At 39.8% G+C, this 19,879-nt stretch overlaps 1 protein-coding gene across 10 annotated transcripts in view; it reads right to left on the bottom strand.

Annotated features, from left to right (window-relative positions):
- Positions 1 to 19,879, bottom strand: part of RALGAPA1 (Ral GTPase activating protein catalytic subunit alpha 1) — a 122,685-nt gene that overhangs the window by 39,871 nt on the left and 62,935 nt on the right. For all 10 annotated transcript variants that reach the window (XM_081857402.1, XM_081857405.1, XM_081857407.1 and 7 more), the window contains 6 exons: positions 16,119 to 16,229; positions 11,387 to 11,455; positions 10,684 to 10,818; positions 9,551 to 9,734; positions 2,090 to 2,954; positions 87 to 158 (listed from right to left, as the gene is read on the bottom strand). In XM_081857402.1, the coding sequence (XP_081713528.1) occupies positions 87 to 158; positions 2,090 to 2,954; positions 9,551 to 9,734; positions 10,684 to 10,818; positions 11,387 to 11,455; positions 16,119 to 16,229 (1,436 nt within the window). The remainder of the gene's footprint in view (positions 1 to 86; positions 159 to 2,089; positions 2,955 to 9,550; positions 9,735 to 10,683; positions 10,819 to 11,386; positions 11,456 to 16,118; positions 16,230 to 19,879) is intronic.

Raw genomic sequence — 19,879 nt, 5'->3', positions numbered from 1 at the left:
GAAGTAGAAACCATTAGCTACAAAAGCATTTTCAACAATGAGATGATTTAACACAGATTAAAAAGGGTTCATAGCGGGTAACTTGCCATTGTCTTGAATCCAAATTTCTAAGTTCTCGAAGCAGCTTTTCATTTTTTTTCAGAAGATGAAAGCTCCTCCTAGATAAGGAAATATAACAAATGTTTTCATTGCCTGTGCAATGACAGATATAGGACAGCACAAGGCATTTTCAATTCCATTCATGCAATCTCCTACGGTTTTCTTGCCTTTTGTAAGACATTTTCCATATCAAAGATGAATAGATCTTTTAAAAATAATATATACATATAGTTATTTTTTTATCCCAGGTGGTCTTCTGCATCCTTGTTAGTGACTTGAACATAATCCCCACTTCATTCCCCTTCTTCCCATTTAATCTGGAGGGCTGAACAGGACTCCCTTTGGTGCACATAAAACCTGCTCTTTAGTAGGCCAGGCGATAACTGCTTAGTGATAAAAAGGTACTTCCATGCCAGCCAAAAAACACAACAAAAAACACTGAACTGTAGGCTGCAATATAACAGAGTAAGCAAAGCCGAGAGGTTCCCCCAGATTAGCTATAGAATTTTAAAAGCCTAATGATGTTACTGTAAAATAGCTATCTTCCACTTACTATTTGTACTTCTGGCACTGCTCATAAAACCTTTGAGCAGAGGACTCCTAAGAACAGTGCCAACAAAAGAGAATAGTCTGCTTTGACAAAAATAACATGTCAAGGAAAAGGAAAAGAAAGAAGTGGATCTGCTGTAGAAATGTTTAGCTCACTCTCTCTCATAAAAAACAGTATGTTTTTAAATTGAGATTTCTAGATTTTTGTTCATATACTGATGCTTTCCCCAGGGAAATACTGTCCATAATAGATGGGTTAATTAAGTATCTGCTAACTGTATTAAAACCCTTTCATTCTGGAACCTATGCAGAAGTAAATAATTGTAAATGGAAAAAATGCTTTAAAACGTTTGATTTATTAGCTCTTGATTCACAGTCAAGATTACTATAAATCAAACAGAAGAAATGGCTGTTTTTTGTTTGTCTGCTGTGTGATATCTGCATAATATTTCAAGGAACAGTCTGCTAAATTTTCTTAAGCCATCATTTTACATATTCTCCTAGAAGCTTACACATAACCCCTCCTTAAAAATAATGTCCATAAAAACAAACTGCTGACCCAAACTTTGAAATATGATCAGTCTTGACTAAGAATAAAAGGTGTTAAAGGTGCCATATAGGAGTTCAGACTAAGAACAAAGAAGGGCAGTCCTCTATATAAATCCTAACCAAACTCTGTGAGGGGGGAATCAGTGCAACACAAAAAGCAAAATGACCTTCCTTCCTCTGCTGTCTATAGGGAGGGATGAAAATGATTTTCTGCCAGTCTGTTGCAAGTTTATCAGAACACTTAACTAAATTAAGCATTGTCAGAACATTTAATAACACTAAAAGCAATTATAAGCTGCCCTTTAACAAGACAAAACACAGTTAAATTTTAATGCGACAACTGTAGTGATGGTCACAACTTAAGATACCTTTAAAAGGAGATTAAATAAATTAATGGAGGATAATGCTATCAGTGGCTACTAGGCATGATGGCTATTATGCTCCGTCCGGAATCAGAGACAGCAGTTGCTGGAGAACAACAGCAGAAGGTCCTCATGCCCAGATCGGTTGACCACTGTGTGAAACAAGATGCCAGAATAGATAGGACTTTGGTCTCATCCTGCAACGCATTCCTGTTTTTTTCTTAAGACATTAAGGGAGATATGAGGCTACTTCAAAAAACAGCACTCCTGTATCTCCTTCTCTGCCCAGCAGCCCCTGCCCCAAGGTAACCTCTGATAATACAAAGCATGTCATGTCTTAGATTTAGGCTACCCTTGCTCATTTGCATGGGAAAAGTTGGTGGGTCAGGGAAGTATTAGTTGAGGAGGACAAATGTGCTGCTGCTCTTTTCAGCAGCCACCACGTTTCTCTTATAACGTCAACTTCAGTTCTGAACAGTACAAACGAAAGAGTAGCTAGTCTTTAACAGTGAATAATGTTATCTTTTTACCTTTTATCCCAAGAATTCATTCCCAGAATACTAAGAAGCAATCTGCAATAGTAAAATGACGAAGAGGGCTTCTGCGGAGTTGGCTCATCCTGCTCCATAGCCTTCATATTTAAGTCATTGAAGTGCTTTTCGACAAAATCTCTCTCTTCCGTATGTTGCTTAAGGATTGCATTAATTACATCGTGTTCCTGCTTCTCTGAAACACACAGAGGTTGAAGAGCAGGAACATTGAGCGATACACCTGTCCTCTGCAAGCACTCTGGGCTAGCAATTCCTATATACTGCAAGAGCTCATCAAGGACATCCTCTTCGTCCCTAATTGTGTCCCATGTTGGTACAGTCTCTCTACATCTTTTTTTAACCTGGAGTGCAATTCCATCCTTTACGCATACTTCTTCTACATACACAGTAGGTTCTGACACATCTTCTGGCTTCTCTTGATGGGGTAGTGAGAGGACAAAAGAAGTTGGTTCGGACAAACCACAAATAGGTGGAGGTCCATACAGAATGGCAGAATCCCAGGAATATTTGCCAGAGAGATCACGCACTATAATTCTAACATTTGAATTAGCTGATGCAAGCCCAGCAGACAAACCGCCTCCAGGCATGTTTTCTTCCGCTCGGATTTGTATACAGGAAACTAAAGTTGTTCTGTTTAACACGAAGAACTGCAGATTGGGATTCTCAAAGAGCTCAGGAGAAAGTTCAAGGCTTTCACTGTAAGGATTGTCGTTGTTTTCACACACTTGACTCGTGAGCATAGCAGGTCCCCCACTCATGGGATAATGGCCTAAATGGTTTACCAAATGAGTGATCACAGTGCGAGCTGCCACAGAGATCAGTCCTTGTTGCATGTGAGATTTTACTGCAAAACAAAGGGCAATAGATTAAGTTATATAGATAAAAAAAAAATTAAAATGCTGGTTAGGCACAAAAGGAAACATTTAAGTCTGAGGAGTTCTGAGGTGATCTGCGTGAAACCAGAGAACAGTCACAGTGAAAAACACATTCCCCTAGGGATCATGTGCACTCTCAAGCAACAGGAACAAAGAAGAAAAAAAGCACTTCGATGATCCAGTCCTAGGATTTCTGTGCCAAACAATAAACGCAAAACAGGCAGTGTTATGTCAATGATGCTGTTATTATTTATCATTTCAGAAGTGCCTAAACTTTACTAAATACCATACTCAGTCCCTGCTCAAGGATTACAAGTGAAAATGCACAACACAAAAAGAGAATGGAATGGAGAGAAAGAGAAAATTCATGCTCCACTTCTTAAAGTTACATAGCTGTTCTTATAATGGTTGCTTGGAATAGAAACAGTTCAAGGAAATTAAGCGCCAAATGGCAGCTGGTCTCTCACCCGAGCCAATTTCAATTGCCAGGATGTTTGTGTTATGAAAACACAACTTTGTGAATGGTCACGGTTAATAGCGTAAATATCACCGTCTGTTCTCTCTACATTTCCTTTCCTTCTGGCTCAGGAATGGGTGGTGTGGTAAGGCAGGAGCCTCCTGGAAGCACCACCACTGCCACATACCGGGACAGTGAGGGGTGGGGCAGAGTGGCAGGGAAGTTGGGGCAGTGCAGGTGCACCTGACAGGCTTGATTGGCATGCCTGCCTTGCACCAGTAAGTGCAGGCCCTGCAGTGCTGCCCTGATGCCTGCTTTTGCTTTACTGTGCCCAGACTTGCACCCCCAGCAACTCAGGATAACATTTCCAGCATCTGATGAAGTGGACTCTTTCCCATGAAGTCTTATGCCATAATAAATTGAGCGATCTTTAAGGTGCCACAAGACATATTTTCCTGCAACGCTCTAACACAGAGCTACCCCTCTAGAATTCAGAGTATCACTCTGCTGGTACAATCCACTTGCAGAAGACCCCTACTTTTAATGGTAGCAGACCATTTCGCAAAGGTTCCATACAAAGCCTATTTAGAGCACCATAAGAAATGCATATAAATGACTATTAAACTGCTTATGTGATGAAAACAATATTATTTATATAGTGACCAAATTCTATTATTTTATTGTTTAATGACTTTATATGTTGCCCTTCAGGGCAAAGCCCTCCCAAACATATAGAGAAAAGAGAATTAGTTTCCTATACATAGCAGGATAATTCACTTTATACACAAAAGCAGGAACATTATGCTTCCATATAATTTACAGAACAACCCACCAGGCAATGCTTCTAGTAAAGACCCCCAGTGATCATCCTTTTACCCATCTACCTGCGAACCATTCTGCCATGCCTACATACCAATATTGTTTTTGGCGCCCAGGTCACCCCACCCTGGCTCCATCTCCCTCCTGGAATGTTCTGATTTCTCAGTCTATGTAACATTATTCTAATGGATGGAAAGATTTTGGAATTTCAACAGCACTTTCTTAGCCACTGTTTAGACTAACTGACTTTCTGTTATCCAGAGCCCTTCTCTTCTACAGGACACACAGTAATCCAAGAGGCCACGGAGAATTATCTAAGAACAACAGAGGGGCTGCTTCTTCCTTTCCCTCTGATGGCCTCAGTAATGATAGCTGTTAGCTAGAGGGAAGGAGGCTCTCAGCTGGAGCTGTACCAAAGAATGATGCTTCTTTTCCTTACGGTAGCCCCCAGCATGCCTGCAAATCGCTTCCAGAGAGTTGGGGAATCCTCCCGAAAATATTCTGCACACAAATAAAACAGCTGAGGCTTTGTGCAGAGAGTTCTGGAGGAGGAGTGGGATCTGGATTCAGCTCTTGTCCCTGACAAACAGCTGATTCACAGGATTTTAATATTGCTAAAAGGGAACTGCATACCTATCTTCAGCTGCTCAGCATGTGCTCCTATGGATTCAGATAAGGTTATGCCAAGCAACTCCCACTTTTTGGAAATTTTAATTTAGAATTTTGTCAAACATTTAAGCAGGGGTAGCCAATCTGATGCTCTCCAGAATCTATGGACTACAACTCCCACCATTCCTGGCTGAGGTTGATAGTCAAAAACAGCTGGAGCACCCCATGTTGCCTACCCTGATGTAAGTTATTTGAATTTAATAATTACCTGTAACACAGAGATTATACTAATGGTACATTTCTAGGTTTCACAAACAGCTTTTTGAACCCTTGAATCCAAATGCATGGTGCCTTGAAAAGCGCTGCCCATACTTTCATTTTTATGTAAATTCTAATAGCAGACCTCCTGTTGATTTTCTCCAATGATAATTTCCAAAAACTATCAGTAGCAAATTGCAACAGGGTTTCTTGCTTAATTTGTGTAGTTTGTGCATATTGTCAATGCATGACAGCTTCATGAGTCCATCTGACTTTTACTTTTCAATTGAGTATACAAGGTTATTCAGAATTTGATTAAGTGGTTGTCTTCATAAAAACAACAACCAAGCAATTCCTTCCTTAGGAGACTCCTCTTTGTCCATATATATCCTGAGGTCAACCTATCATGAGGTGGTAAGACCAAAACCTCCCTTGGATTATAGAAAGGCACAACTGTCAAGCCAATTCTATGATTCTTTTCTTTTCCATTTTCAACACTGGTTTCAATCAATGGAAACTATGTACTTGGGGTGGTTCCTGAAAATCTCTGTTCTTCAGATGTCACCCACTGATTATAATAAAAGGATGCAGCTCAGAGAGAGACAACACTGTTAAGAGCTAAATGTTAAAAACCAGGGAGTAACTATCTCCGAGACTCTGGTTGACTCTGAGAGATAGCTCTGTCACCCAACCCTCTTTTCCCCACAGTACTTCATTGCTTACTTAGTCTTCTCATCACATCTGCACTGGCTTAGTGCTATTCATACCATTTACTCCTATGTATGACTGGCATCAGTTATAATAAATTTCTATAACTTCTGGATTTTAATAGTGCTTAAAACCCATTAATATATGATGAAAATAAAGGTGCCAGGAGTCTTTCTCAGTGCTGGCTATTTAAGTTTTATAATTTAAAGTTACAAAATATTACATTTTATGTAGCATTAAAAATAACATCACACTCAAAAAAGACAATCACAGCATACATAGCAGAAACACGACGACAATTCCAGAAAGAAATACTGAAAGGCACCCAGTAAAAGAAAACAGGAGGGTAAAAACAGCATAACCCTACACTTAGAATTCAGCTCTATACCCATTTACTTGGGGATAAGGCCCATCCAGTTTAGAGACTTAATGCAGCAGCTCCCTGCATCTATTTGTGCTGTCCAGAAAGCATGACAGCAGCACAATGAGCAGAGGATCCGGTGCTGCAGCCTCACCCCGCCAAAGTGGCTTCTGCTTGCTGTTTATTCGGGTGCACTGGAGCACTCTGTACAGGTGGGGTTTCCTCAATAGTAGTGAAGTCCCCCGCACCCTCCAACGGAGGCTGGCAGATCTGGACAGGGTTGAGTGGACTGATACCTCCACCTTATCTAACCCACACCAATTTTGTGAATCAGGGGTATGGATTGCTGTGCCCCTTCTGAGTAGACATCTGTTACATTTTTGCCATTAACCACCAGCCGACTCAAACTGCTTAATGAATCTTCTGCCATACATGTATCATGAGTAGTATGATTTGATTTACTATCAGGTAGAATGACAGGCAGATGCAAAGCACGTATGTTCTTACTCATGTAGTTAAAAGGTAGCAAGGGCTCAAAAGCAGATGTGCACAAACCTTTCTGTTAAAGAAGGCTTGTGCATCTCTGAAGCTGGAGGACAATTCAAATGAAATGTATTTGCCAGTTTAGTAGCTGACAATCTGCTATCCTTTCAAGTGTGGCTGAAATTTACTGCTTGAGGCAGCACGTTTCATGGTGGGACCAGCTCTGCTGCTGCTGTTCCATCCTTTTCGCTGATATTAACTCCTAGAGTTTCACATGTCTATCGCACCATGGGATTCAATATACTTGTTACGGGGTTTCAATGAGTTCTTAACAGTTATTCTTGGGTTTCAAGGCATACTCATCTGGAAGAAGCAACAGTATGCTTCACTTAGTACACCTACTAAAGCTCTTCCTTCTATTTGTCACCATGTCCACTTGCCTGTTTTGTAGAAAAACAGGGTAGCTGAAATTTCAGAGTAGTGCCTCTCAAAGCACCCTGCATTACAAGAGCTTTTATCCTGAAACACTTCTGCATAAGATAAAACAGATACAAGCATCCAAGCATCAAGGAAAGTAGACAGACACAGGGAGGTGATGACAAATCCAAACTAGGGTGCCCACTGTCCTGGATTCTTCAGCTTTAGTATCCTATAATGCACCTCAGTTTATTGGAAATGCACCAAACTATCTTTCCATATGCCTGAAATCCCTACCAAAGCTCAGTCTCTTACAGGCAAGGATGTGCTATATTGAAAACAGAAATGAGACTGGATCTCTCTCTTTCATGAAGTATTCTTCATATTACTGAATGTTGGAAAACCCAGTGGGCTTGCATCAACTGGATGTCTTGGGACTGGGCTATCATAGAGTCAACAAGACATATATTGGACATCTGGGGTGCTTAACTGGTTCAAAGCCCTGCATCTTGCCACTATTGCCACATATCCAGGATGTGTTTTAGGATCATACATTTCTGTTGTCCAGCAATTGCAACAATTGATGCCCTGATGGACCCAGTAAAACGGTCAGTCACACCAGGCAGCTAAAAATAAGGGTGGGGGGAGAAGGGCTGACCAGAAAGAGGGGAAAACAAAGAGCCAGGGCTCCATTGTGAACCTCCCAACATCTAGGGCTGGGTCTTGCTTTCTGACATGATTTTACCCCTGAGTACTTTAAAAAAAAGCTTTCTTTTCTCAATCGCTCTTAAGAGTTCCAGGAACTACAGATTGCTGGGGAATAGTGAAAAATACTTAGGTGATACCTGATATCAGACATACTCAGATGAGACCTACTGAAATCAACGGATGTGTAAGAAGTCCATTGATTTCATTGGGTACACTCTGAGCATGAGTTATGTTGGATACCATCCTTAATATTTAATACTGCTAAACCAGCACTAAATTCCATGGAACAGTAGCTCATTAATCTGACCCAACTTCCTTGGAAATTATTTTAAATGGAAAAAGTTAGGTTACTAACTTATATAAAACAACACCACATACATAAATTTAGGGCTTTAACAAGAAACCAGAAGCATTAGTCCTGTGGGGAAATGTACAAATGAAGGATAGCAATGCTAAGGTTTTGTGCATGAGACATTCATTTAAAGAGTGGGAGGGGGGAGCTATTCAAGGTTGTCTTTTCAAATTGCCAGATTAAACAAATCACACAGCATTTGCTGCAAACCCATAATTACACATTATTATAGTATACAAAAGCAGAAAGGCACAAAAAGCTACTGCAATTCTCTACACTTGCAATGGAACATGTAGGGGAAGTTAATTTTGGTAAATACTTTAAATATTAGCTTTGCATAATATGTATAGGTGAAACTGTAATTAGGGCAGAATGAATCCTTCGATGTTTCTTTCATTCTGACCCTGCAGATGATTACTCTTTGCTAATAAGACCACAGCCATTTGACAAAAAGCCAACTACAGTACCTTGCTTCATTCTTCAGTAAATTTAATAATTACCGCTCCTCCTGCCAATAGTTCTCAAATCAGATTTGTTCAATCCAATACTGAGCTTATTAGAGGACAGCTCTGTGTTCAGAATTCTTTGGCCAAAAAAGTACTTGAAGATGATGAAGCATGCCTTAGACAAGGGCACAATGATTAGCCATTTTCTCCACATAAAAAAAACAGCACGGAGTCACTACAGACCACAAAATCACCTGCTGTTAGCACACAGCTGCTACAAAAAGGTTCTGCATTTATCTAGTCCTTAATGCCACTAAGGAAGCCTAAAGGGAACAGCTTAATACAGGAGGAGAATGACACTACACAGAATATTTGGTATCAGTATTAAAGCCTAACTTTTCCAAATTTCCGTCCACCAGGACCATTTGATATTTGCTAAAAGAAAAAAATTCAGCTTAAAACTTCTTGCAACCTTTATTTCAAGGTGGTGTATTTACTGAGAAAAAAATAAAATACTCCCAACATGGAAAGCTCTTCAGGAAACAATGAAGCTTCACAAAAACATTTCTTTACGAATATAAAACAAAATGTCAACTTTATATTAAATTGCTTTTATCGGAACTCAACTATTCTGTATCTGATTGTTTGGAAAAGATTAAGATAATTCCTCTAAAACCAAAAAATTATACATAATGCTAGTTGTTTGCAATGTTGCACAGAGGGCAAAAGGACCCATATTAAATGGATTTTTATGTACGTATTTTAGTAAACAGAGTTGCAATTGCTCAAAATTACACTGATTTATTCCACATTGATTTAGCACTATCTAGAGATCATAATGGCATTAGATGTAATATAAAATCCACACTTTAGACACTTCAGTATTGGAAATCTACATTATTTGGTCAAAGTTATTATTTGGGAGGTGTTCATCAAGGCAAACAGACCTTCTGTGACTGGCTGGAGTTTTGACGACCGTTCTGAATCTGGAGAATGTAATGGCTCTGGCTCCTTCAAACTTTCCAAATGCATAAAAGGATCATAATCAGAAGATGCCAAATCAGATAGGCTCACAGGAAAATATTTGGGGTTGCTAAAGCACTGAGATCCATAAACACACCCATGAAGGACCTAAGAATAAAAATGAAGTTTAACATAATAAAAGTATCAAGAAAGGAAACAAACAAAAGAAATAAAAATAAACAGACTGGACACAGTAGTTAGTGTGTGATGCTTTGCTGGAAGTACAAAAGCAAACATAAAAATCTGTCATCAGTTTTATCTGCATGGGAGGAAAGGCCATAATAAACCTATAATATTCTTAGGAAGACAAATTAAATACCCTGATGGGACCATGGAGGTTTTTTTAAATGCTCCAAATTTCTGTTTTTACTATGATGTTTCACAGGTATGCCATGAGATGTAATTTAGACAGACATTTCACTATTGTGATATGTACTGTAGCTACTGACAGTTATTCTACCCCAATTGCATGTGCTTAGATTTTCAAAACGCTCTTCATAAACAGAGATATGAACCCCACATGCAGCCACTTCTCTCCTTCTCTTTGTGCAAGTAAGTGAACAAGCCAGGAAGTTAACTACCATCTCCCATTAAGTCCAAAGTGGGATACTATATTCAACAGCTTCTAAACAAACAAGGATATGAAGACAACGATAAACCATGGTTTGTTAGGGAGCCATTAACCATAGTTTCCCAGTTCAGATTTTTTCCTGGCTCGTATGAAGAGAGTAACAAGGCTGCAGCATGCAGTTACATAAGGCATGGCCATCTGATTATGACCACTGAGGGAATTTTTACTGGTTATCTGAAGTGCTATTTGTCATATTCAATGCCCTTCACGGCTTAGGAGCTTGGTACTTGGAAGGATTGTCTTTTTATGTTACGGCCTTCTGAAGTTGCATATCTGTTTTGTATTGTTTATCTGTTTTGCTTGTTTCTTCCAACCCTTTTATTCTTCTCACCTTGTTAGTAAAAACTTTAAAGATTAAATAAAATGTAACACACCCGCACCATAAATCAAAGCAGGGGAAGGGGGAGGGGGAGCAGCAGCAGGTACCTTATATATGCAATTGAGAACAGATTTTTCCATTTTATCATTTTCAGATCCTGAAGTGTGAACAGGTTGCAACAGTGTCTTTAAAGGCAATGCCATTATCCAGTCCAACAGACAGAGAAGTAGAGAGACCACCAGCTGCAACAGAAGGATTTCTAAATTACAGCTAACCATAAAGAGGAATCTGCTTACTCTCTGTTTTTGTCCTTTCTTAATTTAGCCTCAGCATTAATCTAGCTCAATGGTAGCACAGTAGTTTGTATATTATGTCCAACTGTTTTTTGGGGGGCCAAATGTACATGGCATGAACGCACTAAAAAGTCATCTATTTGAGTGTCGTTAGGAGAGTTCAGCACAACACTTTTAACTTTGAATGGAATACACCTATTGCTAACAGGAGCAGAGTGATTAAAGGCTACCTAATACAGAAAGAAGAAAAACAGATACATTATGTGGCAGCCTGTATATGTTTTGAATGCTCAAAAAAAGGTTATAGTTTCTTGCAGGAACCAGTCACTTCAATGAGTCTTTCTAACTATTGGATGGTATCCACACTATACATGAGCAGAAAACTCCAGCAATAGGCCATCCCACTCCATTCTCTCACCTGCAGCCCTGAAAACCCTGGATATAATCCACTTTCTATTGCAAAGAAAACAAATGGCTGGGACCAGAGTATACTTAAGAAAGATGACATAATTCATACCCTCTTGTCCTGTTCGTAAGAAGAAGCTTCTGTACTGGGCAAGAGATGAGTGATGGTTGCTATCAGGATCTATGGGAAATAAATTTTTGCTGTTACAGTTCTACCATTTTTATATTTTAAATAAACTGTTTAATCCATTGGCAGACATACTTTGAAAAACAGTTTTTGGTAGTTTTTGTTTAGCCTTTGTATTTTAAAACTTTTTCTTAGGTTTTCAAGAATACATACATAAGCAGAGGAAGTTATGTCCTGAATAAAATAAGCTGATACAATTGCATCACACTGTTAAACTTCCCTCTGCAAACATACCCAAAACCACTATAATAAACAGACAAACAAACTAACTGAAGCAGAACTAACCCCCTCCCTGTCCCCTGCAACCAGCACACACTTTGGTTCCAAGTGTCATGAGAATGTCCCATTACTCTTCAGCAGGTAAGTGTAGCAAAGAAATAACAATTTACATGCAATGCATAATACATACCAAAACATATTAAATCTATCAAAATAACCATTTACTTCAAGATGTTTAAACCCTCCTATGAAGTCATTTGCCTTTTGATCACTATATTGGGTCACTATATTTAAATACATTTCCACATTAAAACATAAGAATGTGTGAACCCTGATGGTTCAAACTAAAAGCCTACTGATACAGTCCAGTTATCTGTTTCCTACATTGGCCAACCAGCTGGTCTGCAGAAACATATAGCCTTGACCAAAGTGGAGGTAGAAAACACCTGCCATGACTAGTAACCACTGATAAGTCTTAGCATCCCTGAATTTGTCTAACAGTTGGTGGCCATCAATACATCTTGTGGATGTGACTTCCACTATGCACGGTGTACTTCCTTTGGCTATCCTGAATCCCCCAGGTGACCCTGGAATCCAGTATCATGATGAGAGAGAGAAAGTTTCACCTTCATTATACTACCTATAATTTTATACATTGGTCTATTCCCACTTTTCATTTTAGTTTACTGGGGTATAGAAAATGTCTATTGTGTAGGGATATATGATGGCTGTCAATGCAATCAGTTGTTTTGGATAATCCTTGCAGGTAAATTAATCAATGCAAATGGTTATTTTTCAGCTGTTATAATTTCTTATTATTACTACAGACAAGGCAGCAGTGTTTGTTCCAATTCAGAGTGTTCCCACTCCACCATCACTTAGCAAGTCATTTGTTAAGCTCTTTGAAGTCTTAGGCTGCAGTTGTGAAGCTGCTTAAGAGCCTGAGTAATTCCAGAATCGAAGCCTTTAATAGTTGCTGCTATCAGTACTGGCAGAATTGATCTTTAACCACATTTGCTCAGAAGTCAGTTCCCTTGATTTCAGCATGCACTTAGAATTGGTGTTTGCTTTATTTTATTGCCTTCAACTGCTTGTAGCAAAATCCGTTGCACTTCAATGAAATATACTGAAATATTTCTTTCTCATGCACATTGTTGTGCCCAAACATATTTATCTGTTTTTATTTTTTTTAAAAAAATATGCATTCTGTTATGGTACCTGCTTCATATTTCTCTTTTGGGTGAGATTAAAAATGTGAGGGCCATTAGAGTAGGTGACTGTTACAGTGTGTTTCATTTTATTTATTTATAAAATTTATACACCACTTGATTGTAAAAAACAAACAAACCTCAAAGCACATTACAAAAAGATAAAACAATAAAATCAAACAGCTGCCCCCCCAATCAAGTAAGAAAATAAAAATGCTTAAATAAAAGTAGAAATTGTAGAAAGATTTTGGCAGATTTTTTCTGCGCATTTGGGGGCAAAAGAGAGTAATTTAAAACTGTTGCTGAGACATTTCATTCCAAATCTGCTGGACTAGAGCCAGACAGAGGATGATGACAGGTGGGCGTCCTGCCTACTCCCAACGTAAATCCTGGCTACACCCCCACTGGCAGGCTGCATAGTAGCTGAACCTGTTATTCTCAGGGTGTACCAACAGTTATGTTAACACAAACTATTCCGTACCCCATCAAATTGATCAGGGTTTAAATATGATAATGTTAAGTAGGGCACAGACATTGGATTGAGGCCATATTGCTTAGCATCTATTTAGGTTTTCCTGGAAGGAGCTCTGTGTTATTAGTATTCAAAGTGGCTATGAGGATACAGGAAGTGTTGATGAATATACAGAAAGAGTGATTTAAGGAAACCAAAGAGCCAAACAAAACTGCTTATGAAAAGGAAAAATGAACACAAATATACTGTTTAGGTGTTCGCATGTTCATTCCCAAAGCTTCAGTGCTGATTGGAACAACATTTACAAGTTGATAACATAGAGTGTGCTTATTAGAAAGCTTGCACAATAGTGACAATCAGTGGGGTATGTTCATCCCTGGATAAAGAATCTAAGTAAAGGCCAGGAGGGATGCATTGTAAGATTTACTCTACATGCTAAAGAGGGCACAAACTTCAGAGTGACTGTGGGCAGAAATAGGAGGTCTAAAACGCAATTTAGTGCTGTGGATGCCCTGTCCACCAACTAAACACTGAGGATGATATTGAGAAAGAAATCAGGAAGACAGCCAAAAAAGAAGATGTAAATCAGGGGCAATTCAAACTACCTCTAGCTACTTGAATGGAGGAACTAAAGAGCTTACCAGCATGTAGGGATTCAGAGTGCTTTTGATCCTGGCCACTGTTAGGACACCTTCCCCCCTCTTTTTAATCCCCTATTGCAATAACCAATCAGAATGAAAGCATCTAAAGTAAATAGATGTACCCTTGCATCTCAATGATTTAAATTGGCCCACACAAATGAATGAAGTAGAAGGTTGTGCAATTATAATGCTATAATATATGCTTCTCTTTTATATTACAACAACATAAATGACGTAGCAAAGCCATTTAAAGAAACTTCACTAAACTTAAAGGTAAAGGTAAAGGGACCCCTGACCGTTAGGTCCAGTCATGGACGAATCTGGGGTTGCGGCTCTCATCTCGCTTTATTGGTCGAGGGAGCCAGTGTACAGCTTCCGGGTCATGTGGCCAGCATGACTAAGCCGCTTCTGGCGAACCAGAGCAGCGCACGGAAACACCATATACCTTCCCACCGGAGCGGTACCTATTTATCTACTTGCACTTTGACGTGCTTTCGAACTGCTAGGTTGGCAGGAGCAGGGAACAAGCAACGGGAGCTCACCCCGTTGCGGAGATTCGAACCACCGACTTTCTGATCAGCAAGCGCTAGGCTCGGTGGTTTAGACTATAGTGCCACCCGTGTCACTAAACTTAAAACATGGTATATAAGCTGCAACCCTAACCCCATTTACCTGGGAGTAAGCCCCACTGAATTTAATAGAACTTACTCCTGAGTAGACATGTGCTGTAAGGCACTGAGCTACTCAAATTACAGTTGTGGGGAGGGGGAAGTCTGAGGAGACACAGGACCTCCTTCAAAGACTTTGTCTGTAGACAAAGGCAGATCTGTGCACTGGGTTGTTGTTGTTTTTGCAAAATTTCATGTACTTTTTGTTACACTTGGTGTCCAAACTTTTTTCAAAGAGGGCTAGATTTGATGAAGGGCAGATTTGAGGGCAGACCAAAGGGTCAACCAAACTTGTTTAGGGTTGAAGTGCAATGCGCTCTATGTAGGACTACCTTTGAAGGTGACCCGGAAACTACAGCTAATCCAGAATGCAGTAGCCAGACTGGTGACTGGGGGCGGCCGCCGAGACCACATAACACCGGTCTTGAAAGACCTACATTGGCTCCCAGTACGTTTCCAAGCACAATTCAAAGTGTTGGTGTTGACCTTTAAAGCCCTAAGCGGCCTTGGCCCAGTATACCTGAAGGAGCATCTCCACCCCCATCATTCTGCCCGGATACTGAGGTCCAGCGCCGAGGGCCTTCTGGCGGTTCCCTCATTGCAAGAAGCAAAGCTACAGGGAATCAGACAGAGGGCCTTCTCGGTAGTGGCGCCCACCCTGTGGAACGCCCTCCCATCAGATGTCAAAGCGATAAACAACTACCTGACATTCAGAAGACATCTTAAGGCAGCCCTGTTCAGGGAAGTTTTTAATGTGTGACATTTTAATGTATTTTTGGTCTCTGTGGAAGCTGCCCAGAGTGGCTGGGGTACAAATAATAATTTATTATTGTTGTTGTTGTCGTCGTCGAGGTGTTTTTTTTTTTTTTTTAAGGATTTTACCCCAGGAAATAAGCTGCCACAGGAGCCAGACTGAACCGACCAGGAAGCCGGATTAGGCCCCCGAAACGGACTTTGGACATGCCTGCTATAGGAGATCTGGATAGAAAGGATCTGCTGCTTCTTGTCTAATACTTCAAGATTATGGAATTGTCTTTAGAAAGAGGACACAATGTGCTACTGGTTATCCTGAAGCAACATTGCACCCTAGGACAGAATTACATGTTGCATATAGTTCTGTGCCCTCTCTTCTCAGGTGGTTTCCACCAACTGGTATTCTGAAGCACACTGGCACCGTCTGTGGAGGTAGATTACATTTCAATAATATATATAATAAAGTTAAGTATTTTTACATTTCCTTCCTTTAGCTTTTTTTCCACATTTACCAACACCTACACTCCAAATGAAGAATTATAAACAAAACACCCCTCATTTGGGTGTTTTCGGACAACTGAAAATCTGTATGGCAAAAAAACTCTGACTTTGTCCATTTGAAAATATTTTGCTTCATATTTCTAAAGCGAGGATTATAAAGCTAAAGTTCCATTTTTTCCTCATGTTTATACTTACCTGAATAATTTTTAATGGTGAATCTGCTTGGTACATTTGTAGCCTCTGTACATAATGAATCAACATATTAAGCATATTGCAAGCAACATGCGCAACCGTTTTATTTGGAAACTGTAGAAAAACAGAAAAAGTTATAAATGCATGGATTTCAGTATTAGCGCACACCATGTGATGGACTAGCATCTCATGACTGTTACACATTTGGAGGAGAATTACACACACTCAAAGCAAATTTTAAAAAACCCAGTCTTTTGTCAAGGAAGCAGCACAGCTTTAAATCAGAAACAGACTACTTTATTTGGATCTAAAACCTAAATAAAGAAACATCCAAATACAGTCAACAATTGTGGATTGCAAGCAACCAGCAAAAGGTCTGAGGTTTGTGCTGAAAAACAACAGATTTATTTGGATGAACATTTTGTATTTGCATGCGTTGTGCCAAGATTAGTATTTCCTTAAAAAAAAACCCCACCATGTTATGTGGCCAAATTTGATGCAAATCAGACTCTAAAAATCTGCAAAATGTAAAATATGATATAAAATAAAAAATTAACAAGTGTTGTCACAATATTTTGTTCTTTTAATTGTGTAAATATGCAATATAATGGAAAACACAGGAGCTCTAGGGCATGGTACGCAAAGTGCATTGTGAATGCATATGACCACAGGACCACTTTTTCATGTCTTTGCCTTCAAGCCCCATGTTTGGTGAAAGATTCCTGCATTGCAGGGAGTTAGACTAGATGATTCTTGTTGTCCCTTCCAGTTCTATGGTTCTATGTCTTGTGTAGTCATTAATGGCCTCACTCACATGTCATATGAAACCAGAGTTTGTGCACTGCCTCCTTCTTTTTCCTACTCCTGCACAGCAGGGAGCAGTTCAGAAGCTGTTGCTTCTGCTTAACCATAATTTGTCCTATCAACTAGACTGAAAAAGTATGGTTAACATAAACTATGGCTAGCTGAAACAATCATAGTTAATGTTAATCATGGTTCTGGGCCTAGATGAGATGACTAGCTATGATTAACCAAACTAAACCCCTTCCAGCTGTGTGAAAGAAGGGGAAGCTCACTACAGATAGTTCCTGCTCACTTATGTTGCACTAAACTATGGTCACATGTGGTGTGAAAACACTGCCATGGAATGAAATGGCCTTAAGTTTTCCTCCCATGATTCTGCTGAATTTGTGAAATAGCTAAGGCAGAGGTACACTCAGGATTTTTTAAATTATCTATAGCTTTTGTATTGTGAGCATTTCATGTTGGAGATGGCAGCAGAGGGTGATGATTAAATACTGTGGAAACTTGCTGTAAAAAAAAACCATGCAACTTCCACCCCTTTCTGAGTTGTAAGACCATAACTGGCATTGTAAGTGCCATGCTGAAGCACTTGCCTTAACGACAAAGCCTCTTATGATCTGCCAGGGGATGCTGAGGAAGTGGTAAAGCAGAATGCAGCAGGCAGAATACACATTGTCTGCTGCCTGCCTGAGGGCTTGGGTGGCTTCCAACTTATTATGATGAACATCAAAGAAAAATTCAGACGCTCCAACAAATCAAATGCAGATAGCTGGAGGTGTTCTTTGAAAACAGGCTTTACAAAAAAGCCAGACCCTGTACATGATAGACAATAGGTGAAGTAGTCGGAGATGTTCTATTGTCGGATTTATACGTAAGTACCACAAATATGGACCTTGGAAGCAGCCTTACATACTCAAATTGTCAGCAATTACATGCCACCAATTTGTGGGAAGGTTTTTCATTCTGTGGGAAGCTCAAACTGCATGCAAGAGGCAAATGTGTTTTCCGGTAACAAACAGCAGCAACGTTTACTATGTTACTTATATGCTCTGAATTTAATAGCTACTCCTTTGCACAAAAATAGTCAGGAAGTATTCAAGGCAAATATTATCAGGTTAAGCAGTAATTTTATTTTATGAAAATGATTCTTATTCAGAAAAAAATAGGGGGCAGATCTGAAGTACCCAAGAACTGCCTAAAACAGGGTTTCTCAAGCTTTCTAACCCTAAGTCCAATTGAGATGGTGGCAGATGCAAGTAGTATGGCATAATTAGCTGGCAATTACTGATGTGACTTTCTACTGATACTTAATCCATTTTTGGTAATTGCTAAATTATTTGCCACAAGTGTTTTCCCTGTGGCAAGGAGTTCCATAGCTTAGCATTCCTCGAGCCAAGTACTGTACAGACCTTTGCTCTGGAGGTATTGTGACTCAGCCTCCCAGTTTTAGACAGAAGCTGCTGATCCAGAGGATTTAAATGGGGAAGGCTTTTCCCTTCAAATGCCTCTTGAAGTATTTTTACCCATCTCCTGTAATTTCTCCCTATTCTCTTCTCACTGTACCTTATTTCCCCACACCATGTGAGTTTCTTTCATCCCTCTTCCCTGGCCCTTTTACATTCACTTATTCCTCCTATAACAGCCTCCCTCTTTTCTTTACTTTCCTTCTATTTCCAGTTAAATGTTTTATTAACTATTAACCTTTTATCTCACTTTCTAATTTCCCTCCACACTTCCTTTGACTTTCTTCCCTTCTCCCCACTAAATATCTCTTCTCTCCTGGCCATCTTTACTCAGCAGGAAAGAGCTGCTGGGGCTGCCGTTGGTACCGTCGAAGGCAATGACATGTCTAAGGGACAGGCAGGCAAGTGAGGAGGCACTGGGCAAGCTGTGGCATTAAGGCCCAGGACTCTCTGGTGGATCCTGGATCACTGTCTGAGAAAAAGTGGTCTAAAAGAGTAAGAAGCAGTGTGAACAAGTAAGTAAGACCGGGGGGGGGGGGCTTACTGCATATTTAGTTCTTATATGCGTTCGCCCACAAAAAATAATTTTCTAAATTATAGCCACAACTGAGGAATCATAATCTTCAAATCAGGCTGCTCATAAAAGCTTGGTTTGCAGCACCGTGATGGGACTTGAAGAGTTAAGCAAAACATTTGAAGAGCCAAAGTTTTGCCACTCCTGCCTCGGACAACATATAGGGCTGTGCTAAGTTCTTGCTCTTGGAATACATTGCACTTGCACCGAAGCTGTGCATTTTTAATTTGCTGCAGGTGTGATGTCAAGTCGTCAAATATCTGGGGAGTTTTATTCAGGGAGGGGACATGCTTTGACCCTAATCTTAATTTACTGCAAATCTCCATGATGGAAGGTTTCTGAAAGTTCTGAATAACCTGCCTTTAACATCTAAATCAGAGAATCTTTTAGCTAAAAAGGTTCAGCCCCCTGCTCAATGAAGGAAATTTAGCTAGAGCATCAAGCTATAGAACTGGAGCATCCCCAGCAGACGGCAATCCAACCATTGCTCGAAGACTCCCTAGGTAATTAGTCCCTATGTCTAACTGCTCTTTCTGTTAAAAGCTTCTCCTGATATCCAACTAAAATCTAGCTTTTGCGCCTATATTTGTGACTCTTTGTATTATGAACCTATTCAGTGGGTTCAGCAGAGAGAAGTTAAAGAACTTACTTTCTTGATAATGGTGACTTTTTGTCAACGGTCCCTTTAAAAAAGCCTGATGTTAAAATACTATGCTCTGTTCTGTTATAAAGGAGTTCTTTTATTAGACACCAATTCAAGCTCCATGTTGGTCCACTGGAGTCAATCCATAGAGCCAGTATGCCTTTCTCTAGCCTAAACTTTCAACAGTGGTTCAGCTTCACCCGTTGCTTAAAAAAATGGTTTGAGCAATAGAGTTTTTTCTGTAGCATGGATGAGGTTTTGTAGTCACTTAGAACCCGAG

This window comes from Podarcis erhardii (genome assembly GCF_964252035.2).
Source record: "Podarcis erhardii genome assembly, chromosome: 1".
In the NCBI taxonomy this organism is placed as follows: domain Eukaryota; kingdom Metazoa; phylum Chordata; class Lepidosauria; order Squamata; family Lacertidae; genus Podarcis; species Podarcis erhardii.
Note: the sequence above shows the minus strand (reverse complement) of the source record. Positions and strands in the feature narration are given on the sequence as shown.